This window comes from Neodiprion virginianus, chromosome 1, assembly GCF_021901495.1.
Source record: "Neodiprion virginianus isolate iyNeoVirg1 chromosome 1, iyNeoVirg1.1, whole genome shotgun sequence".
Lineage (NCBI taxonomy): Eukaryota > Metazoa > Arthropoda > Insecta > Hymenoptera > Diprionidae > Neodiprion > Neodiprion virginianus.
In genome coordinates, this window is record NC_060877.1 from 11,346,574 (window position 1) to 11,372,011 (window position 25,438).

The 25,438-nt window shown below is 36.5% G+C and overlaps 2 protein-coding genes across 13 annotated transcripts in view; one reads left to right on the forward strand and one right to left on the reverse strand.

Moving 5' to 3' along the window:
* Positions 1-2,665, forward strand: part of LOC124300810 (serine/threonine-protein kinase Doa) — a 50,607-nt gene extending 47,942 nt beyond the window's left edge. For all 9 annotated transcript variants that reach the window (XM_046755217.1, XM_046755234.1, XM_046755251.1 and 6 more), the window contains one exon: positions 73-2,665. In XM_046755217.1, coding sequence (XP_046611173.1) covers positions 73-288 — 216 coding nt within the window. In that variant the 3' untranslated portion in view covers positions 289-2,665. The remainder of the gene's footprint in view (positions 1-72) is intronic.
* LOC124300855 (NADP-dependent malic enzyme) lies at positions 2,414-23,508 on the reverse strand. Of its 4 annotated transcripts, none has more exons than XM_046755310.1 (8): positions 23,039-23,508; positions 16,176-16,344; positions 5,718-5,876; positions 5,123-5,485; positions 4,691-5,002; positions 3,571-3,939; positions 3,070-3,364; positions 2,414-2,865 (listed from the first exon to the last, which is right to left on the reverse strand). In XM_046755310.1, exons 1-8 carry the CDS (start codon positions 23,122-23,124, stop codon positions 2,750-2,752), a joined length of 1,869 nt encoding a protein of 622 aa, XP_046611266.1. In that variant the 5' UTR covers positions 23,125-23,508; the 3' UTR covers positions 2,414-2,749. The 4 variants fall into 4 exon arrangements, with proteins under 4 accessions (XP_046611266.1, XP_046611260.1, XP_046611241.1 ...); XM_046755304.1 differs by having other exon boundaries at positions 16,176-16,350; XM_046755285.1 differs by lacking the exon at positions 23,039-23,508 and adding an exon at positions 17,723-18,017 and having other exon boundaries at positions 16,176-16,350.
* Positions 23,509-25,438: the final 1,930 nt, after the last annotated feature.

Here is a 25,438-nt window from a genome sequence, read left to right on the forward strand (position 1 = left end):
TTGAGATCTATCATTTTGTTGCTAGTATATAAGATAATTAACCAGGTTTCACATCGTTTTATATCGTTACAGCGTTATTTACTCTCGGAAGACAAAGATCACGTACTGCTGTTCAATTTGATCGAAAAAATGCTCGAGTACGAACCTACGCAGCGTATAACACTGAAGGATGCTCTGAGTCATCCATTTTTCGACGCGTTACCTGCATCTCAACGGCTCCCGGACGTCAGAGCTACCGGTGATAACTCCGTTCCAACACACGAGCGATCTCACTCGTTGTCGCGATGAAGGTAGTGATGGGACCAATCACCGAAGCTAAATGGACACTTTTTCCCGCCAATGATGATCTACAATCCCGAAGATAATATATTACTGATTAATAGCTTGAGAAATTTTTTCGGGTATGGATCCAAATTTATTTTCATTGTGATTTTTCTAACGATGGAACATCCGTTATAACTTTATCGGGAAGTGTGATCAATGTCGAAATGTTATTGATAATCAGAGCATTGTGTAGAAAATTATTTCTCTTCTCTTCGTCCTTTCTTCGTCGCTGTTGTTTTCGTTGATAATGTTTACCTTACGATCACTTGGGGAAGCATGAAAAAAAAAGAAAAAAAAAACGAAAAAAAGGAAATAGAACAGCGATGATAAGGGTCTTGGTGCTGGCACGTAAGATCTGGTGTTTACGTTTAGTCGAAAGTAACAGTGTCCCGAAATTAATGTAAATGTTATTTTAAAACAACTCGTGAATCATCTTCTGTAAATTTTAAATATTTTTAATTTTATTAATGATAATAATAATAACGGTAATGTGGTGTTCTATTAAAGCCAGCAAACGTTTCAAGCAAACATAATGAATTGGCGATACTTTATTGTTGAATTAATGACGATAGCGATTCATCACGACGATTAAGGTAATAATAAAATCTGTAAGATTCTGAGAGTAGGGCTACGTATAAAATGATCGTGATGCGAGGATCCGAATATAATGTACAAGTGAAAAGAAGGGGAGAACCAAATGAAATTAGCTTAAAAGAACGGAATAAAAGTTGTATCAAATTGAATGAAATTTCTGTTTCCTTGAAATTCTACCGATTAGGGATTTTTACCAGGAGACGTTGTAGCGGTTGTAGCGTAACGACCGACAGAGATGGCAGGTTGTGATAGTACCTGCCGTTTCGTTTAACAAAACGAAAATACAATTTACATTGTGGTAAGGTTATGTGTACATATATATTACATGAATATATATGGATATATATGTATATATATATAATATATAATTATATATATATATATATATATACACACATGCATATAGGTATATATTATATACGTGCTTAAGGCAAATAGAGTAACAAAAAATTAGTGAAATGATAGCTAAGCGATCATTTTTTTCCCCCGTCATTAAGTTTCTTTTTTTAATTTATGAAAAGAACTGAGTTCGCTATCACGATTACGTATACATGTAAATGATTCTTTGTCATTTCACAAACTTCTGCTGACAAATTTTTTTGTCTGGTGCGTTCAATCAATTTTTCAATCATTCAAGCTCCATTCAAGTTGAGAAGCACCAAACAAATGAATGGACTTTCGATTAATACATTGAGAATATGTAAACATTTATAATCACTTGAAAAAATTTTGCGAAACAGGTTCTCTTTTCGCTTTTTGTATTTTTTTTTTTTTCTTCTATCTCTTCATCGATAACCTGATTCTCACGAAGTAAATTGCATGGAAGTTGAAGAAGTTAGCAGGAATTTGCTTATTAAATTGTCTAAGATTGACTTGCATATTATTCATTATTTGTATTTTTTTTTTTTTTTTTCTTTGATCAATAAACGACTGAATGAATTCTGCGTTTTAGTTCCAATAATGCGTAGACGATATTGTAAAAAAAAAAAAGTGAAAACAAACATAAAACAAACTTGTATGTACATGGTGCACACATTGTCTTTGTTTATATACTCTAATTTCTTGTGTAAATGTAAATAATATAACATCATATAAAATTGTGCCCGATTTAAATCATGCAATTTGAACATGATAATAATAAGAAAAAAAATACCGTTAGCTTCGTTTTGCTACGTTGGAATTTAAGTTTACTGAAATATATTTTCACTCTAAATTATAATTTCTATCTGATTCATAGAATCAAAGATACTTTAATAAAGTTTATAGTTTTAACCGACGAGGCTCACTTCCAATTTCATTTATTAATCGTGGTTGATTAGAAAATGAACGTATCTTTGTTTTTCTTTAATTTTCTTCACGGTCATCCCCAATATTCGTCGTTTTAAAAATGATGATGGCCATAAATGAATTATAAAACTAGTTTTTAAACAGTAATCGTTACTTTATTTTATTTTATCTGTACAACTACAAAAGAAAAGCGGTTGTGTAACATAAGAAAGTTGAGAAAGAAAATATATTGATTAAAAACACAGTCTAATTTACAAGAGTCGATGAATTCTTTTCTCCACATAACATTGGGAGCTTATTATTATAAGATATTATAATTAACGTTCTCTGATTTATCCATAATTTCATCTTACAGAAAACTAATTTAATTTCCTTTATAAATAAAATATACCAGTTACAATCGCCTTAATTACATTTTAACAGTATACGCGTGAACATTATATACACCTATAAAAATGGGCGTGATCATTAAAAATTGTTGTTCCATTAAAATCAGTATTTTTTTCGTTGCGCGATATTTATTAGGCACATTATTTTTTGCCCACTACTGTGCTGGCCAAGGATATGTCGGGGGTATTGACGGTTTGTACTTCGTATCGTATAGCTGTGCTTTGATGAAGTCCTCGTAAGATTTTGGCTCAGGATGAACCGTCGCAAGTTCTGTAAAACAAAAGTATGAAAGTGTGTAAATAGAAGAGCTCTCCGTTTTCGTAAGCTGAATATTTTCAAATCGAAATTTCTGTATTTATTTTCATGTTTTTTTACCACAATATTGCCGCTCAATTAATTATGATCATTCTTATTGTAAACAAACAAAGGAGCATTGCTCATCCTTGTCCAGAGTCGATCAATATAAATACTTACTGGACTTGTAGGCGTATTCCATTACTTTCACTGCTACCTTGAGCGAACACTCTCGAATATCATTCAGGGGTGGGTACAACCCACCGCTGGCAAGATCTGCATCTGTGACAATTGCAGCGAGGGCGTCGGCAGCGATCAGGAATGTTTCCTCAGGAATGACGCGCATCCCGGCGCACACAACTCCAAGAGCTATTCCTGGGAAAATGTAGCTGTTGTTGCCTTGGCCAGGGTGGAAAGTCTTACTCTCGTAAGTCACTGGAGGGAAGGGTGACCCGCTGGCAAAGATGCATTTGCCCTGTTAGAAAAAAAAAAGGTATTATACCGTACTACATGTCGAATGTTTTTATACCAAATCATATTCACACTTAGGTACGACATTGCTTAACAATACATAATTCAATGACTTTTTTGTTTCAGTTATCTGGTATCGACAATCAGCCATCTTTGAGGGCTTTGGAGTCAGCTTAACTGCAGCAATATTCAAGATATCTAGTCATTTACCTTGGTAGCGATGTAAGCTTGTTCCGCAGTGCACTCAGCTTTACTCGTGGGGTTGCTGAGAGCGAAGATGACGGGTTTGTCATGGTTTTTTCCCATCTCCTCCAGTATTTCAGTTGTGAATGCACCTCCGATGGCTGCAGCACCAATGAGAACTGTAGGTTTCGCAGTCTTTACCACATCGACGAGGTTCCTGATCGGAGCGTGCCTTCTAGCATAGTGCAGCTTGTGCTCCGTGAGACCACCCTCAGGACGATTTTGCACAATTAAACCCTTCGAGTCGACCATCCAGATCTTGTCTTTTGCGTCTTCAACGCTAACACCTTCTTTTTGCATTGCCATGACGCAAAGTCCAGCGATACCAAGAGCGGCCTGTGAGAGAAGCATGGGAAAAATTTTTTAATGAGGCATACGTGTAGGTTACTCAAAAATTTAACGATTTTCCATCATTCTAGAAGCTGGAAACGAGTCCAAACACAATGATGTACCATTCGTACCAATACATTTTAACTGCTCAACTCTATTTATTATGACGTTCGATTTTGAGCGATGAATTTTTTTTCCAAGTCTATAGTCCCGGGTACAATGCAGGCTTTGACTTTTATCAAAGATACTTCTAGAAGTATTTGTATAAGCACTATGAGATCTTTATTTCGATTCCAAAGTATAATTTTCGTCGACTAGGGCGTTTTGAATTTTAGCTGCCAGCACAAGACTGCAGTGATTCTTTTAAATCGTCATCTTTAAGAACAATATTTCTCAGCACCTTGTATTTACGAATAAATGTCTTGGAAACAATTTGATTCGTGGAATTTTAGTTGATGTAATAGTTGAACTTGATCATCACGTTCCTCAGAGTAGTTTGAATTATGTAATGCAAATATTCTACCTTGAAAATGCTAATGACCTGTTGTTCATACTAGAATTATATCGGAAAAACATTATTCCTAAAATCGCAGTTACATCCACTACATCCGTGTATGAAAATAGTGATTAAACGATGAATGGATCCATTTCTTCTGATTGTGAGCCAATGAACGAAAATGTTTTCAATATTCAATTCCAACTATGAGCAGGTTTGAACCTGTAGAGAAATTCGATACAAAATAATGCAATTCCTTGCCTCTCCAGCGCCTTGAAAGACAATTGTGTTCTCGGAAAGTTTGGTCCCTGTTACTCTCAAGGAAGCAAGAAGACCAGCAACTGCCACAGATGCTGTGCCCTGAATATCATCGTTGAAGGTACAGTAGCTGTCCCGGTACTTGTTCAACAGTTTGAACGCGTTCGAGTTGCCAAAATCTTCGAATTGTATCAGAGTATTTTGACCGTAGCGTTTCACCACCGCCTGCATAAACTCTTCGATGAATTCGTCGTATTCTTGACCTGTGACACGCCTGTGCCTGTGGCCAATGTACAACGGGTCATCCAGGAGTGACTGCAAGTTGAATGGAAATATGCATTAGAAATTTGTTAAACAAATTTATACGATCATATAATCCATTTGCATAACTTTGTTCCAGTGCCGAAGATTGAGAATAAACCTAAAACAGCGCACCTGAGTGTTAGTACCGACATCCAGGGTGATGGGCAGACATTGATGAGGTTTTATGCCAGCCAGAGCAGTGTAAAGGGATAATTTTCCAATCGGGATTCCCATGCCGTTGGCCCCAAGATCACCAAGGCCGAGGATACGTTCGCCATCGGTTACAACGATCGCTCGAACATCGTGCTCGGGCCAGTTCTTGATAACGTCGTAAACGTGACCCTTGTCGTGGATGCTGATGAACAATCCTCGGGGTCTGCGATAAATCAATCCAAATTTCTGGCAGGCAAGACCGACCGTTGGAGTGTAGACGAGGGGCATCATCTTCTCGACATTTTCCCCCAGGAGGCGGAAGAAAAGTCTTTCGTTACGGTCCTAAGGAATGTAAAAAAAAAATAGAGACCGTCGTCACTCAAATCATGCATCGACGTTGAGAAAAGTCTTCAACTCAACCGGGATACAGAGTTTGTCAAAGAACGTTGTTTTTTGGCCTGTTGCGTAAAGTCTTAGTAGTGTTTACCATTATTTTTTATCACTTGAATCTAGTACTACGCGATTGGAAGGATTTCAATCGGTACAATGATTACGACGTTCCTAGAATATTTACCAGCAATCCAGTGAGGTAGATGTACTTCGACAAATCATCGGTGTATCGGTCCAAATTCAAACGGCACAGTTCCAGCTGCTCGTCCTGAGTCTTTACGGCGGCAGGTAGCAATCCGTGAATGCCAAGAGTTTGCCTCTCCTCGATGGTGAAAGCCATTCCCTGAAAATGGTGTTAAAATTTTCTATTTAACACGGGGCCTGAGTAATTTGATAAAGTTATATAAAATACCTAATGGACTTTGATCGGAGAACGGACACGTATGTGATTCCATTGTGTCTGAACTATTGTACCGGTGACGTACAGAAACCAAATGAAATTCCGAATCAGTATGTGAATAGCTTAGTGCAAGCAGTACTTATACCTACATAGGTATGTAATGCTTTGCGTAGCCGCGTTCAACCGATTTTGAATTATTAATTCTCGACCGCGTGGCTGCGATTTCATGTCCCTGACATTCAACGCTATGAGTTTCCGGAAAAAAACAAAAAAAAAAAAATTTTAATTGCTAAAAATGTGACTCACTGTCAGTCAAACCTAGCACATCTTGTATCATCAAACGTTCGCGCGAGAACCTTCGGTCGTTTAATTTCTATTGTGTCTTCTATCAGAAAAGGTCGTCGACCCTTGTGGTGCAATAGTCACGTCTTAAAATATTGTTGTAACAAGTTATACGAAGGATCGAAGGTTCGTAAGAGGTCAATATGCATCGTAGACAAGGCAAACATGATGCAGGGGGATACCTTTACAGACATCGTGTCTTGTGGCATTTTTCAATTACTAAGTACCTATCGTGTGACGATATAGATAGTGCAACAGTTGAATATTAATTGAGAAGTATTTGGACTTTAATTTCTTAACCGAGTTCCCATATCTAATCGAGTTTTATATTATGGGTAATTCGTTGCGTAATTGAACTCTGGAGTGTTGTGAAAAAATATCGTATTATCTAGCATTCGGGAGGTAAACAACTTTTAAGAGATAAAAAAACTATACTATTGTCTTAAATATTATTGATTTTTTAAAATCCTTACGTATATATACCTGCATGGTATAGTCATTATTACTTGCCTACTCTTTTATCGAATTTTGTGTAACCAGTGTCTGATGCAACAATGCTTTGTCCGAGATTAAGAATCGGATTTTTCAACTAGGGAAGATAATGAATGACCTTGGCAAAGCCACCGATCACGAAGCATGACGCAAGTCAATTCCACGCGGACGTAACTGAGGTTCATGTATCATATTTCTATGTCAAGCGAGACAACATCGAGACCTCCGAAGCTGAGAGTGAAAGGGTATAGAGCTGGCTTTCACGCTCTGACGTAGTAACATGTAACATACGTGTTCGCAGATTTATCGTCCCGCTTAAATAAGCTCTGCTGCAGACATCGCGATTCGCCGGAAGCTATTTAGCAATTACGACTTGGTTTCGTATTTGAAAAACTATTTCCTAGCCAACTGTAGAATTAGATTTGTACACCTCCGCCAGCAGTTCGGAAAATAACCGATTTTCAACAATATTTCGTTCCTCTGATACTTGTACAGTTCAACTTCAATTAAATGGAAGAATATCTAAACATTAGTGATTAATTGCAGAGATGCAATAGTTATAGCAAAAAAATGTTTGGATCTTTGCTGTTTACTTGCTTACCGAAGAGTGCAGCTGGGCTTCGATCACCTCAGAAATAATTCCTATACACGTGTTATTTAAGTGCAAAAAATTTATGTAACTTTTACAATCAAATATAATAATGCCATGCATCATACAGGCGAGACTGGAGTTCGTTGATACGCCATGATCTACATTGATCTATACCGATGTACGAGACATCGATCTAGAGCAAGGCCCCACAATCCTCGATTATATTGGCGCATACTGAACGCTTGGACAATTAGCATTTGTCTCACGCTCAATGACATGCAGGTGATATCATAATTCGCAAAGAAACGAGTTTAACATGGCCGGATGCATAATGGAAAAAATAAGGTCATAAAAAAGGAAAGTTATCTTAACGATTCATCGTTTTTTTTTTTTTTTCTCCTTCTCAGTGCAGTGCAACGTCATTTTCGTCAACGTTTTCTGAATCTGACTCATTTTTTTGTTGCTTCTTTGGCTTGTGAGAAAAAAAGATGACGGCTGCTAATATGGGGTCACATAGGTCAACGCATGAATTCGATAAATCAGTAAAAATTAAAAGAAATAAAAATCAAAATCCCGAGCTCGTATTCTCATTAAGGTAAATCGCAACCGTATATTCTGACTATGTATAAGTTCACGACCTCATCCGTAATAGATTCCCACTTTAAACGCGGCACGTTCTCCTATTCATCGCTTCAAACATCTTAAGAGCAATTTGAATCTCGTAATTGTTGACGGATTTTTGCCCAATTGATTTACATCAAATATCTGTCGAGCAAATATAATTAACACTTGATAAATCGACCGGAATTGGATTCGACTCGTCGATTTTTTAAAACTCTGATACCCGTCGTAGAATATACGCTCTATTGTTAGCGCGTTGTAGTTTAGATACGTTCAACAATAAGAGCGTTCCAAAAGTGTGAAGTTTATTCTTCTGATGTTAATCGGCAGCTAGTAAGGAATATTCCAAGTGCAGATTATCGTAAGCGAGAAGTAGAAAATTGCCCCTGGTTAAAGTATTGAAAAAAAATGATATTTAAAAATTGCAGTCAATTCCGATTGTACGTGCTACTAACATCCTTGACCAAGTTCTTGTCCATTATTCCTCATATTTATTTTTTGTGCAATTTGATATTACACGCACCTGCACAGTTCGCGGGATCGACGTTTTGCATGTAAAAGCTTCAATTGCGGTCTGGAAATATTCTGTCAACGGTGTTATTTAACGCTCGAAACAACAATACCAGACAATAATAATTATGTATATGTGAGAACTGTATTAATTAGTTGAGGTGCCTCAGCAGCACTTCGTTATTTCTACCTGTGCTGAATCACGTTATGATATAAGTGCCAAACGTAAATCGGACAGCACCCACCTTCCGCCATAGCAAAGCGGAGTATGTAACTAATATTATCGTAGGCGTATTTATGAACGTATATCATTATCCTTATTATTGTACCGACGTTAATAGCTTAAAAAAAAAAAAAAAAAACAACCAGCGATATTACCGGTCTTGCTTCGGCATTTCCTTTGAACTTCAAACTCGGTTTTATTTAATTTAATACTTTTACGTAGCAATTTGGCGTTTTCTGTCGTAACACATATGTTTAAATGAAACGTCGTATCGTGTATAATTATTAAAAAATGTATGCGCAAAATTTATAAAACGGTGCCGAGTTTTCATTTCGGTAAAAGTAGGTAGTGGATTAAGAAAAAACAAAAAAACGTTGCATTCTTGATGTTACGGTATCTTGACAAGCACGGAAATGATAATGCAGAAGCCAAACGAAAGGTAATTAAAGTTTCAAACAAATTAGACAAATATTAAGGTATACATATACATAATAAAGTGCACGTATGCGCGGTTCAAAAATCAAGAGTCCAATCGATCCTTGAACGTTGGTTCTTTTGGCGTGCGGATGTAGGAATACACGAATGTGGCCAATTACACCTGCGTGATAATATCGGTGGCTGAACACCCATCGGAATTGTTTAAACAGTCGTGGATTTCACGCTGGAAAATACCCGAGGTATTAACATTGAAGTTATTTTTACCAGAATTAAGAGATACGCAGTGCCAAAGCTTTCCAGTATTTCTTTTCTTAGGATTTACCGAATTTGAAGCGATGATCGCGTATGTACGTCACTGATTAATCAAAGAACACGAACAAATTAGTATAATTAACAATTGCATCTTTTTTCCTTGTGAATTTAATTTTTATTCTTCAAGCGTAAGTTAGTTAACGGGACTAGAATTGGCTGTTGGTTAACTTTGATGAACAGGAAATTCGACCAATTCAATTATTCGGAATGGAGAAAATGATAGGTATATTGAGTGAAAATCATTGTTCGAAATTACTCCACTTTCAGTTGGTAAACTTAGAAATATCCACAAAAATTACGCTCATTTGAACGTTTATCAGAAATATCCTCTGTCGATGCGATGGAAAGTTAATTTCTGAAAAGTTATTGAAAACCCTGGAAGTTAAAATCACATTACGTACGTATCTGTTTAAAAATTTACAACAGCGGATTAATTTTCATGGCTCTTACGAAAATATCATCAAAATAAAACTAGTTACAGAAAGCCTGTAATAGAGGTTTTTTTTCTTTATATTATAGAAAGTTTGAATTCTTCCAAAAGTAGAATATTGAACTATTGAATCTATATTTTTCCTGTTTGTCAAAGTTCATGATGGAAAATTAGCGTTTTAACCCGATATCGATTCTAGATCAAATCTAGTATCAATCATTCATACGATGCGACGGGTGCATTAGATTAGAGTCAATATTGTTTCAGATACGATCTGTTGCGGTTATCGCGTCTGTTAATAACTCGTTATGCACTGATACCACGCGTTTGATATATGATCGTAACACAGAGATTTTATCAATTGGCAACATATGCCGTATTATTACTATCATCGTCATGATCTTCCACTTTGAAATGCAGACGTCGTTTCAATATTTTTTTTTTTTTTTTCTTATTTCGGTGGCACGAAGTAGACGTATGATTTCGATCAGATCAAAGATAGAGACGCTGTTACAAGTCATACTATTATCTATCAAAGGTTTTGAAAATTCATTGACCTATTCAAGTTTATGCAAATTTAAGTACCTCAATATTTATTATCAATGTAGGTACAACTCATTCTGCGGCTTACCGAATTCGAAGATTACATATTTTAAGCAATGAAAGATAAGACAATTCGACCAAATGCCTTAATTACAGGAAGAAAGGAAAATATGTAATTTCCACTCATTGAATTATCAAGGCACAGATCTGGTTATCTCAATTTCAATTTAGTTAGTTTGTAAAAATGATTCAGTCTGGCGAGTTGCTTGATTCAATAACGGCCTTTCTTGTCGCGATCGAGTGACGTATCGTTTCAAGTGAACCACTTGATGTGTTTCCGAAATTTAGTCAACTAAATATCATTACATCTACAAACATAAACATAAACATCTACACACTACAGTCTCCTTACATCGTGCATGCAGAGAAGAAATTCTTACTCACTAAACACCATTACATTTGAAGTTTATGTATTGTACCTCCAAGTCGCGTGTTCGTTGATAGAAACAATTAGCTACTTCAAATAAAACAAGTCCATGAATCTAGCAAACAAAATATTTATATCGATCGAATGCCATACTTTGTTGATGTGACCGGAAGTTATTTGGATTAACTCGTTGAACCAGTTGCACTAATTCGTTTTTGCAACACCTGCATGAAAAGTCCATTTTTATGCATCATTTACAAGCACCGAAAGTAGTCTTTTATACACATGTGCGGGAAAAACTTTCGCGCATCGCTAGCGGTGTGATAAAAAAACCTTCGCACATTGCTAGCGGTGTGCGAAACAGACGGTCGCGCTTTTATCCACAGTTGCGCATTTCGCAAACAGCTGGACTAGCGCCACCGACGGAATAGTTTGTCACTCTTTGCCGTGCTCGACATCGTCACTGAACAGACATCGTGCCGTGGTTTCGTGTAAATATAATCGTGTATGTCGGACTTTCCATTACAGGTGTAGCAAACAATAGAGTTCGATACACGCGCGAATGTTGGCAATGCCTATCATGCGTGAACTCGTCTACGGTTCGTCTTCGACTCGCCTTCAACTCGTCTCCGGGCTTGTGCTGCGCCTTCACGCTTGTGCGGATATAGCCACCTTCGCGCACTAGTATGGCAAAACACTATTACGAGGTAGAAGAAACACCGCACGCTTCGAAACGATCAGAGAATATATTCATCGTGAACATCAGTATACTAGTACTATAAACTGCCACTAGGCGGCAAACTTTCTCGTTACGGAAGCAGCTTCAGAGATGGATATAGAATCGGGTAGTCGGCTGGACGGACGGTTTCGGATAACGTGAGATAAATTTGACGCCGAGCCGGGTGTAAACAAGGAGAACGTAATACCGAGTTCCGAACGTAAACGAATTCAATATTCGACTACACATAAACAGAAACTATTGACACTCGTTAAATTTATGCTTCTACGTGTACAACGATAACTGTACGGAGTCTAACCGTTTGTTTTCATATCACTTGCGTCGAATAATGCTTTCCATTCGTGTATCTATTCAATTCGAAAGTGAATGAGAGATTCCCGTGATTGAGATTACCCTATAACGTACAATAATCAGTTACGTGAATTAAAGGTGGCTGGAGAAGATGCAACAAAAATTAGCTACGCCTACACTAACAAGAGCGGAATTTAAATTGTACAGTTATTAAACAATTCAGTTACAAAACCCATTTTCAATACGTGCCATTACCCAGATCTATGTTTCCCGGATAGGGTGAAAGTGAAACTAGTTAAGCATTCTACAAGTTTCTACTACTTTTTACTAAAATCAGTGATATTAGATTAATATTCCGGGTAATGACTAAAAGTCCACTTAATTCTTCGGTGTGGTTGTGAAATTTTTTCAATGCAGTTTTACCGAAACTAGACTCGAAAGTTTTTTTTTTTTTTTTTCTTTTTTTTTTATTTGCAATACCTATAATATTCCCGCACTAATTAATTTTAGTAGATTTCAAGTGTGATTTCAGTTACAAGCGTGAATTTAGAATTCAGTGTAATATCAGTGGAGTGAGAAATCTTTCGATTTCAATGATATTCCAGTCGTGGAGTAGAAAGTTTTTATTTCAGTGATTTTTCGATGGTACTTTGGTACGCTGTTAATACAATTACAGTGAAAATACAGTGTAAAAAATTCTCAACTACAACGTGAAATCCAAGTGTAAGTAACTTCGGTTCGATTTCGGTGAGACGGAATCTAGCGGTGCTAGCAAGGACAACGGGATCTACGACTAGGATACCCTTCCGTCGATGGCCAGGAGGGTTTCCGGGATTCGCGGGACGTGCTCCTCTTGCCGAGGTACCAGCGTCCACCAGGTTCTTTCCGTCACGTCGGCCATGATATCTGACGACGAGGAGGTCGCTCGGCCAGGGTGCAGAGGGCTCGTCAAACTTGTCATACTAACAACCTGCAGCCCTGGAGACCGTTGCCGGGGTGAGTTTTCGCTTCTGATTATAAACCGAGGCCCGCATGTTCGATCGATAATAACCCCTTTTCCTGCACATCTTCGTTGCGTAAGGCCAACGGCCACCCTTACACGACCCGATGCCTTACCTTTTTGTCAACCATTCGCAGAGCGCGTGCAGCGTTATTGGTTTTTTTTTTTTTTTTTTTTCTATACACCGTATAGCGTACGATCTTGATTTTCATTTTTTACGATTATCCATAGATATACTGCATGTTAAATAATTGTCGAGTATACGAAGCGGTGGTACAATTTTCTGACAAATCGACTGTCGCTATTTATTTTGTAGAATTGTTCTCGCGTTGCGAGGAAAACGCAAATTATGGAGAAAAAAAAAAAAAAAAAACTCAATTTCTGAAACATGTCCGAAACATCTCAAAATCGTCCAATAAATGTTTCTTTACTCAAATAAAGGCGTTTTGAGTCAATCTTTTCATTTGAAAGTGAACGGATTAATTGTGCGTAGACGGAGTCTTAAGAATTGAACAATTTGCACGATTTTTCACGGCTACTGTGAAAGGCTCGGTAGAAAATTTAACTTTCACTGTTTAAAAAATCTTCGGTTATTTTATTTGCTGCCAATGACGGAAAAGGCGAATGAAACAGCATGATTGATTGCGTATAAAAATGAATTTGAGCAAATTCGAATGGCACAAATTGACGGTAAGTTATAAACTATGTATTTGAGAAAAGGTTTTATCCATGGGAAGATCCAGAATAAACTATGATATTTTTATTCAATTATATTAAAGTTTTTGGGCTGATTTTTTTCAATATAGAGATCTACAGACATAGTTTGACAAAAACAAGTTATCTACGCAGTAGATAAAAATATATTTGTGTATGTTGGGTACGACAGATTTTCATCAAAGAATGACCGAGTTTTTGTCATTTTGTACGTTGTATTTGAAAAACCTTTTTTTCAAATTACTTATATCTTAGCTTGGGTTATTCGAATTTCCTTAGATTCATTTTTTGATAAATAGTAGGGATGTTGTTTCGTGATTAATATTATTGGCACAAGTGATATTCCTTGAGATTCTGTTTTTTTTTCCTTTAGGTTTAATCGTTCGGGTTTTCTACGAGAAATCAGGACAATATTTCAATGCTATACAACCTCGAATTATGTTTTTCCAATTAAAAAAAAAAAAAAACGTATATTTCTTGCGGCGCATTCAAGAAGATTGAAAAATGAGCCAGGGAAAAGTTACCTAATTTACACGAGTTTTTAAAACAAAGAACACTTTACAATTACATAACAATAATGCAGACGAAGTTTTCGTACGAAATATTAATATTTATTTCAAATTTCTAACGAATCCGAAATATAATGCGTCAACGTTGAAGAATAATAAGAATTTTAAGTGCAATACAGAGAGTTCTGTAATAAGCTTGGTCGGCAATTCATTTATCTTACTATTTCATAAATATGTCCCATAAATTGGTAACGATTATTATTGCTAACGTAGTAATAAATTTATCCGCACTGAAGTACGTACGACATGCGGATTTTCTGCTACATCACAAATTTTCTGCTCAGTCAGCGTATAGAGAATAACATTGCATAATTACGTAGCTATGTATACATATACCAACGTAAGATACCTACGTGCACAAGAATACACGCGAGTGTCGTTTGACATTTCTTTTACACCCGAGTTCCTTGAAGTTAAATAATGACACCGGTTATTAGCCACTTTTACCATTACGCGTCGTACACGTACGTTTGAATATATCCACACACGTTCTATCCATGCGGTCAGCTGTTACCTCTTGCATCTTATACCAGCATGGACATAGAAATTTGATGACTTCATTTCGAAACACTTTCGAGACTTGGTGAAATTTTATATAGCGAATTCGGCTTTGCGATTCTGAATGTTCGTGTAGGAAGTGTACAGCATGAGCCTGTCCGATGTTCCCTTTTATTTTCTCGTTTTCTCTTCTACCATTTCTCTCTCTCGCTGTTTGCATCTCCATTTTTCCAAATGAATTTTCCAATTCTCTAATCACCGACAGCTATGATTTATGAAAAATGTTGAAATTCCGGGGAAATCTGGGAAACAGCCGACGATGAAAAGTGTTATGGGATTGGTAAGCGGGAACACGTGAAGAAAACGTCAGGAAAAACGCGTGGCACATTTTCTCAAGTCATTTTTGTTCATTATACCTACTGCAGCCGCTTCAAGTAACGTATTTTTTCTACTCATTCGAGCTTTAATCAGACATACTTTAATCATGCCACTTTTCATTGCATAAGAATTAAAAGTGTCGGGGAAATCAATAGGCCGATGACACACACTGTCTTCGAGCAAACTGGTCAGCGTCGCTTTTTTGTGGTTTGGCATGAAACTGGTCACAAGACGCGTGGAAAATACCATTAATTGTCAGATCAGGTAAAACCCCTCGTACTGTATACGTGACGCTACACGTCACAATATTTGACTATAGTATGTGTCAGGGTGTTTCCGTAAAAAATAATTTGCCATTATACATCGTGACACACTCTAAAAAGTTCTACGTTACGTGAAAGATCGCGCTCGTTTGATTTTTCACTTTTTTTAAACGCTATTTTGAATTTGTAACGAAACGCGTTATAGCACTTCAGTTATTATTTCTTTCCTGACATTTACATTCAATCCAAAGATCTCGATCTATAAAACAAGGATATACAAACCGAGAATCTTATTGTCCGAAATTAAAAGTTTATAATAAATTATGACTATTTTATGAGATTGAATTAGTAATGAAAAAGCCGTCAGACCACTTTATCGAACGTCAACTGGAGACTTGATATTATACAAGCTTGAGTCTTCTTCGTGAAGTAAATTGATATTATGATTGACAAAAGCAAGGAGGAAAATTATCATTCACGATTACTTTATAAATTCTAAAAAAAAATGTATAAAAGTGAAATATCAACCGATCGCGATCTCGCGCATAACGTAGAACGCCAGTCTTTTGCCAGAACCTTTCTTTCGTCCTAAGAAAAATTTTCAGGGTATGCCATGGTGGAAAATCGTAAATCATTTTCTTCCGACCTCTGAATCTAGGAAGCTATAAATTGCCAACTATTTTACCATAGATCATGCGAAGTGTCGGCCCCTAAGCGCGGGTGCATTATACACAGGCATGCATAGGTGCAACAAAACGTATCCGCGATCATGTGTAAATATAGACGACGGTTCTTCGTCGCTGCGAAGTGTCAAGGCGTTGTTCGATCGAGGAGCAAATTAGGGTGAAATTAGTCCAAACCTTGTTCAGCTGGGGGTTCTTAACGTGGTCCAGGCCGCGGGTCAACCCGGCGCAGACGTCGTCTCCTGGGCCCCGTTGCCCAAGTTGATCACGTTCAAGATTCGACATCGTAGAATCGTGGAATCTGGTTGCTCGACAGGAACTGTCAGCTACGCTGTTGGCTCGAAACCTGCAACTGACGGACGGGCTTTGTAGAAGACGTAGGCATATCACGTCACCCTGATCGCCCCTCCAAGGCGCAGGCGCAAACCGTCCGGAGCTTTTCCTCGGCGTCGCGGCGTCGGCGCCGAGCCGACAACTATATCGTATCCCTCCCTACGTTGTTGGTTGTAAAAATATGTTTTTCACCGCGATTTCTTGATTTATTTCCGTTTTCTTATTTTTTTCTTATTTTCTTATCAGTTACATTGTCAACAGGGGAAGCTGTCTACCATTTGGCTCGCCGACGAGATTTTTAAATATAGCGCCAACATCCGGCAAAACAATATATCGTTGCTATCGAATGTACTCCTCCTCCCCCCCACTTTGATACTTTATCAACGCGCAGAGCACTTGGTGTTGATCAGCTGTTAGTCACTGGTGACTGTAATGAACCCGACAAACTTCAGACCGAACCGTATTTTTCCACCGCGGTAAAATAGGTTTGTTACTTGCAATGGTCGAACTACGATTTCATGACGAATTTATCGTTCGGCGTAGAATTTTTATACCGACGTATAAGTCGGAGGGTGAAATTTAATGTTTGAAAAAATTCGTGAGGTTTCTTTTTCGACGTACGTTCGTTTAAACTTTTGAGTATTTGTACTGTCTTTTTTTTTGAATACATTCTATCATCAATCTGTTGAGCGAGAAAATGCGAGACTCGTGTAAACAGCTGATTAGAGAAAAAAGTAATTCGAAAAAATGTTCTCAAAGATCCGTGGCGATTAGATTCGTATTTGAATTCTGTTGCTACTTTTGTACATTGACCCTGAATTTATTTTCTTTTCCTTTTAGAGAATATATTGTTACCGAGATATAAAATTATAATCAAGAAATTGTACGCTGAAGAATGATTCGAACAATTTCAATTATTTATTAGACTTGTTGATCGGGAATCAATTTTTTAACTTCATGCCTGCACAATATCTTATCTTTGCAAAAACGTGACGCGCGAAACTGCCTATTGGCAATACATACGTATACATAAACACAACAGATATTACACGTTTCTAAAAATCCTCTAGCCCAGAAGAAAGTAAATTAGTTAAGGATTAAGCACAGGAGTGTTTATTTTTACGTATTTTACGAGCGAACGAAAATCCGACGAACGTTTTTGCCGTTTAATTTGTCGTAAAACTAATTGAATATGAAAACCCTCCAAGACTCGCAAATAATTTAAATTTTCTCGGCTGCAGGGATACGATGTGAGTGGATGAAATCAATTATCACAGTATTGTAAATTCTTATCATCGAGTTATAAGGTTGTCCGGATGACGCCGCGAGAACATCTAATATTTTGGTCAATCATTAGAGCCGGACGTAAGTAATTGTAAAAATTGCCTCACCCATCTTGTCCGCGTTCACTTCTATCGCAAGTCGATTCTTCCATTACCTTAGACTCGCATATATTATAGTTTAAACGACGCGAGAATATTTTACACGAATTATTTATCCGCGACAAAACTTTTCTTGACATATTACGCGTACGAAGCAGTTGATTCAATTGTCCCAATCAGCTGTTACGCCTGTCTTATTCACCGCCTGTCTATGCATGTATGTCTTCCCTAAATCCAACGATCGCGTCCCCTTCGGATTTACAGTGATTAATTAACAGATCCACTTTATTCGGCAACCGCAAGCTTCTTGACCCTGCAGCTGATATTTCTACCGCGACTGAGATTTCCCGTGTTATGCGCATGTCTACTTAAAATACTCTTACGTATGGACTCATAGTACATTACACACATGTATATATCATGTATACCATCACTTTCTGCAGTTGTGTTCGTAGTTGATTGCGTCATTGCTCGGCTCACAGCTGATCACGACTCGAAAAGACTCGCTTGGACTACGATTTGCATTTGCGTTATGATTCCTGATATGGTTTCGTTATCGGGTCAGCAAGAACTGATGACTTTCAGTTTTAAAGTTTCTCTCTCTCTCTCTCTCTCTTTTTTTTTTATTTATTTTTTTTTCTTGTACTATAAATAATGTTTTAACGAAGGTAAAGCCCCGGCTGAATACCTTTACACGTCTGATTTAATCGGTTTGATGAGTGGACACTTTTTACCGCAAGACGAAAATCATTTTAACGATCTATGTAGTCGAATTTCAAATTGATGCATTATTTTTTATTCAATGGGCATAAACATTAATGCTAGAGCGTGATTCCGAAGTTGATAAACAATCGCAACGATCGCTTGGTACAGTCAAGTTATTATATTGATTTCAGCGTAAGTATAATTTATAAACAACCGAAATTAGCGACGATGGTTTAACAATAAGTGAAAGTTCTTCATATCTGTCACTGTGATAGTCCACGAATAGTCGATGAATCGAAGATAGACGTTGAGACAAATATTTTTCACTCGAACCTTTGATTCTCTATCATTTTACTACTGATATTTGATCTCCCCGGAACCCAATCGGTCGGACTAAACTCTAAATTAAGGATTCTGAAGCTAATTGTAAGAGCTTTTCGCACGAAAGAAAACACTGCGGGGATGATGCACTTTGTTGTGAAAGAATTTTTGATTTTCTAAAGAAGCTAAAATCAATTGTCTCGTAAACTAAACTGATATAATTAATTATGCGAAATAAAATGATCCGAAGAAATGTTAATTTTTTTTTTTTTCGAATTTCTGCGGCTCCGATTAGTGGAAAAAGGGCCCTAAATTAGATTCTGAAAAGACACAGTTTTTACACAAATAAAAACAAAAAAAAAAAACTATGTCCAACCCGTTTGAATTTTGTTTCGAAAAGTTTTGGCTAATATCAAAAAAATCCTACAATAGCTTCGTTGAGCTGCTATTTCGACGTAACTTTGCGAGAAGAAAAGAACAAGGAATACAAAAGTTAAAACCGAGTAACGATAAAATTCTTACGTATTTTTGTGGTTGGTGGTCATTCGAAGATCTAGTTATCGTTTTGTGTAATCCTGGAGAAAAGGGTCGAACAAATCTACTTTATGAGAAGAGAATTTTCATTCCAAACATTGCGAAAAACCAAGGCTAATCGGTGTTTTAGATTCGAGCTATCGATCCTCCTGTAGCGGTTGCTTGAATTTTAGAAAAATTCCTTCAGCGTGGTCTGTTATTCATTAATTTTTACACTCATTAATCAGTATTTTGGAAATGACTTACGATTAGGTTGTATAATTAAGCTACGATATGCAAAGGAGGATGTTGGATGTTGGATGTTGGTTTGACTGGATTTCTTTTCGTTTTCAATGAACTCGATTAGCCAGGTATCATTCCTATCAATTTAGACACGTGTTTAATTTGTAGTTGATAAATTCGAAACAACCAAAGCTAGGACGACCCGATTTTTCGATACGCACATGGTATTAAAGTATACGAACGAGTGATATTTATATCGTAAGTTATATGTATATTATATTATAGAGACGTATGTAATATTTTTTGAGCAATCATTTCTAATCTCCGCAGGTTACGACACCACACGCATACGCCAAGCGAATCTTAGCCAAATTATTGCATCATAGAAGTTTTTGCACTCGTTTTTCGGTCTTACAGATATCAAAGTTCAAGCTTCTTTTTCCTATTACAAAGTCTCATCTATGCATTATTACGATTTTCATTTTATAGTGCTGCTTTATATATGCCTCATTTTTATTAATTTTTTTTTTTTTTTTTTTTATTTTCTCCAACAACCAATTTAGTGGCAACGTAATGCTAAATGTTTTACTATGCTAATTGCAAGATTTCGGTGTATTCAAGCATAAATTTATTTTATAATTTGAGATACTGCGAGGAGAAATTTAACACAAAATCAGCCACGTGTCACAAAATCTTCTTGGTTGATAGCGAAAAGTTTTATAGCGTAAAACTATAAGACTAATTTTAATTAATCGCAAATCTCCGCGGCGACGAATCGCTTTAAATCAAAATCACGCGTTTCATCGATGCCACTTTCACGTGGCTGAAAAATCGCACGATTGTCAAACCAATCGTAATCGGGCAACAGGAGAACGCGAACCGATCTCACATGTTACGCGTGTGATTTGCAATACCGCGTATTGATACTATAAGCATTAATAGCTTCTTGCTGTAAATGGGCCTGAAAGAAAGTAAAAGCTGTCGTTAGGATTTTTTAGAAAAAGAGATTCGTCGAAACAGCCGACATTTTTTTACCAGCAGTTCAATTATGGGATTATTTTTGCGATACGGAGACACAAAAAAAAAAAAAAATTCACAGAATAAAAAAATCAACGATGGAAGAAAAGTATACGTTGTTAGTTTGTCGATTGTTGTTAAGTGAAACAATGAATGGTTTCACTGTGCGAAGTACGAGTAACAGATTATAGCACAGGGAATATTTGACAAGTACAACCAAATTCTTTCTTAATTTGAAGTATGGTACGGTTTCACTCTAAAACGAGGTCGGCTGAACGGAAAGTATATTTTTACTCGTTGCGTTGTACGTATACAGAATTAGGACAGGAAATTGCGCGTGCAAAAAATACCGGTTGAAAAACGGGAGACGGGTTCGTGTTCACGCGAATGGATGTAAAGAGCCGTGAGATTTCGTAACTTGTTGAAAAAATGCTGACTAATGATTTCCACCGAATGTGTAACGAAACGACGACGGAAGGAAATGGTGCAGCTAACGGCTTCGATTGGTCGAAAATCGCTTCTAAATTTTCACACGCAAATTTACACCACATTTCCTCAAATTTCTCGCATAAAATCTACGCCTTTAATTTTTTTCCCGTACAACAGCCATGCGAGTTAATTGTTTTTACGCGGTGATAATTCCCGTGGAGCGCGAGATTCTGCAGGTGTGAATTTTCGTTAATTTGCATTATTTGATAATAGGTAAATTCCGACTTTGGGGAAATCAACGATCGTTCTTGTTCCGTCACTTGCGGTATATTATCGACGAATGTAATATCCTATATATATATATATATATGTTATAGTAACGTGTATTACATCAACAATAATAAAAACTGATTATTTCAAGGGTATAACCGATTTACAGATGGCATATATCAATGTATGGATAACGTAAGAACTATGCTGGATATTTTTTTTTTTTCACCTTTCAAGTTTTCATACAAAGCCGATTTAGAAATATCCGTTAAGTATGCAGAATACACTTGGAAGACAGATATTTGCCTTGGGAAATAATACGTAATACATTGTTCTGTTGACAGAATGTAGGAAAACGATTTTTCGAATTTTCAGAGATATCGTTTGTATAGTATGTATATTATAATTTCAAAATTTTTACAAAAATACGGCAAGTTTCTTTTTTTTTTTTTTTTTTTTTTTTTTTTATATGGAATCATTGACTTGTCAATTACACCCGAAAATGAATGATCGGAGAGATGATGAATTATCATCTGTGTACTCCTGTTACTTAACAGCGTAATGGGACTAATCTGAAAAGATATAATTTACACAATAATATCAATGTATCGATCGTACAATCATCGAAGGATCGGCAATAACAGTGAGTAAAAATATAACCAATTGTAACCGTTGAATGTAATTATTGCCGCATAAAAATTATCTCTATGAAGAAATGAATTAGTTCATTAGCGAGACAGGAAGATTACCATAATCTTGAGCTGTGAAAAACAATGTCTTGCGGTTATTTCTTTGTACATAATTCAAATATAAAATATGCGCGTTACATAGATGTTTGAAAGAAAGTATAAGAAATCTCAGTTATAAACATAGAGAAAATAATATTATTTGTCATGACCTCAGCTTATCGCACGTTATTATTCTATACGAAGGCCAAAGAAAACTGAATGTAAATATACAGACTGTAAATTGAACGTTATTTCACAACGAGCGAAAACAATCCTCTGTTGGTTTTTTTTTTTTTTTTTTTTTTTTCACATCGCAACCACTCGACCACGACAATGCATGAGATTCTAAATTATCTGAAAGTATCGTCGTGGATTGAAACGTTCGACGATTACATCGCATGTCAGCTTGTTATTTAATTATCTAGTATTTGGTATGCAAAGTAATTAATTAAAGTCAATTATGAACTTGAAAATCACTCCCTCCTGATGCGGATCTATAATTCGTGGATCTATAATTACGTACATCGCTTTCTCCCGAGTATCGCGTACAGGAAATCAGTGAGCGCTGACCCGAATGTGTCGAAAGGGGAAAAAAATAAATAAAAATGTTGATACGCGACGCGTCATGTGTAAACATTTATTATTATATACGCGATATTTCATTCCCCCTGCGAATTTCTTTGCAATTGTTAGCTAATAGTTCATGTTAAAATCTGTCTTAATTTTATTAGTCTTCGTAGGTGGACCCGAAGTTGTTAGAAAAAATAAGAAAAAAAAAAAGAATGCTAGACCATCTTTATTAACTCCGGTAAAATAATTTACCTCGCGGAAAAAAACGGACTCGTTACGTTAGAAATATTCAAGGTATTATCTGGTATCCGAAATTGTACAAGTCATTAGTTTTTATCATTTTTCTTTTTTAAATTTACAGTCTCGGTAATCGAGAAACTAAGAGTACAAAGTTTTATCGTTGATCTTACTAATCGCAAATATGTAGAGTATAGAGGCTGATAATTGGAAATTTCGGGCACCTTATAACAAATTGAACGTCCGTCATAGCCAGTGATAATTATTGTTTTACTACACAACTTTTACTCACGTGGTTATCTCCGAATGCCGACAAGTTCCACAATTATTGTAGAGATTCTTGGAGTCCTTTGAGTCCTTTGAGTGGATACCGCCCATCACGTTGAACGATGTCACGAGAAATGGGAAGAAGATATTTTTCCAACAATCTCTTGTAACAATAACCGTCAAGCGAGTGCTACTCTTGTCGCAATTGCTAATTATTCGAGAATATATTTCAGCTTATCCATTCGTTTCGCTTTCGATCTTAGCACGCGTGTAGTAATTAGTTTAACAACTTTCGATAGTCAATCGGATATTATACTCGGAAAATTTATCGCAATTCTTACAATTACAATTGTACCAATTACCGCAGACTTTTGATTCGCGCATCGACCGCTGATGTACGATTTCCACTTTTCGCAGGTTGATCGAATAACTCGATCTTGCTCCGAGGATGAATTTAGGAATTTGCGGCAGTACGCGACAAGCTTCACCGAATTGCGAACATGGACTGGGAGATTGTTTGTATCGCCGTTGGCTTTCGTTTGTTGGCTGATCGTTTAATAGAGACGCGAATGGATGGAATCGGTACGATTCTGGATCCAGCGGGGAGTTCGTAGGAAGTGGAGGAGATCTAGAATCGTTATTGCACGTTACTTACGTATAACGAAAATACGGCCTCGGCCTGCATTGCCGTTCAAGCTTTAACAAGCCAAGCCTTACAATAGCCTCTACATTAGAACGAGATCGCCTTTCTCCTTCGCAATTAGCCTGACACCTTGTCGAAACCGCGATTATCATCGTTAGATATTTATTTACAAGTCTTTGAAGCGTTGCATTCTATTCGCGAACGCTCAAATCACAAGATACATTTTCGCTGATAAAAAGCATGAGTAAAGATGACAGAAAATTTTTTTCCAAGCATTCGGATGATAATTGACATTATAAATTGATGATAACGTTAATGAGGAGCTCGAGATACATCGAGTGTACGAGTGGATTGGAAAATAATGACAGGAAATAAATTGAAGGATTTTTAAACAAGACTTATCTTAAACGAGAGCTTATTAATGCGTTGATAAAAAAAAGGCCAGGGGCTAAGAAAACGCGCCATAAACCTGAGGGGGTAGAGCGAATGTTGATATGGAGAAAATACTCGATCGACGAGTAGAAAAAAACAATGAAAAAAAGAAAATGTACGATAATTTTTAAATATAATTAGTTTAAATACATATGGGACATTCCATGCCAATTCGACCTGGGTTTTACCCTTGACCTCTCAGATTTGGCGCGCGATTTTTTCTATTGTTGTTCTCACTTTGAAAGGTACTACAATTTTTAGAAATGTTCTCCTCGAACGACCAGAATTAAAAATTTGAAAAAATTTGAAAAAATTTGGAAAAATCTTGCGTCAAATATAAAAATTTTCAAGCTTGGACCCGGAATGGGCCGATTTTCCCTTCTTACTGTTTTCAAGCTTTTTCCGAAAAAAGACGTAGAACAAATTAGAAACGAAAGTCATTTTACTATGGATGTCTGCCGAAACATTTTTATATGTATGTCACATGGGATTTTTGAAATTTTTGTCAGATTTTTCGGAACCTTTTTACCATTTGAAATTTTTTTTATTGGCGAAATAAAGAAAAAAATCTTGCGAAAAATCTGAACAAATTTTCAAATATCCAATGTGACATACAAAAATCTTTCAATTACCATCCATAGTAAAATGATTTCCGCTTCTAATTTTTGTAACGTTTTTTTGTTTTCGGAAAAAGCTTGAAAATAGTAAGAAGGAAAATTTTGATATCTGACACAGGATTTCTCAGAATTTTTTCAAAATTTTACTTCTGTTTGGTCGATAAAATCGTTTCTAAAAATTGTAGAAAATTCACGTTGAGTCGAAAAAAAAACCGAGTACCTTTCAAAGTGAGAACAATCATAGAAAAAATCGCGCGCCAAATCTAAGAGGTCAAAGGTTAAACCCAGGTCGAATTGGCGTGTAATGCCCCATATATAATGCCAGTGCATAAATATTGCTTGAAAGGAAAATATCTATGCGGTATAATATTAAAAGTCATGTTTCGTACTGATTAGATTTTACAATTACAGATTAACAATAAATATTATAAATCTATAAATATTTTATATGTATACTTACGTCGATGCGGACCAAATGAAACTCTGGGATAAAAGTTGGGATTTGTTTTCTTTTTATTTTTTTATTCCAAACGACGTAACGTTACTTTCGGTTATTACTCTTCGCACGAATTTTGAAAACACATCAATTGAACATTTGACAATTCAAATAAAAATTTTCAACCGGAACATATTACCAGTGAGAATGATCATTGAGTAATAATTTTTCTAGACATTGAATTCATCTTTTCACGTGCACTTGTGTTATTCGCAAATAGTTTTGGTATACGGTCTT

Coding starts and splice junctions, on each gene's coding strand:
- LOC124300855 (XM_046755285.1), bottom strand. CDS start 17,853: ATGTCAAGAAAAGTTTTGTCGCGGATAAATAATTCGTGTAAAATATTC. Junction 16,351..17,722: donor AGTGAACGCGGACAAGATGG/GTGAGGCAATTT, acceptor CCCGTCCGTCAG/TTGCAGGTTTCGAGCCAACA. Junction 2,866..3,069: donor GGAATACGCCTACAAGTCCA/GTAAGTATTTAT, acceptor TTTGTTTTACAG/AACTTGCGACGGTTCATCCT.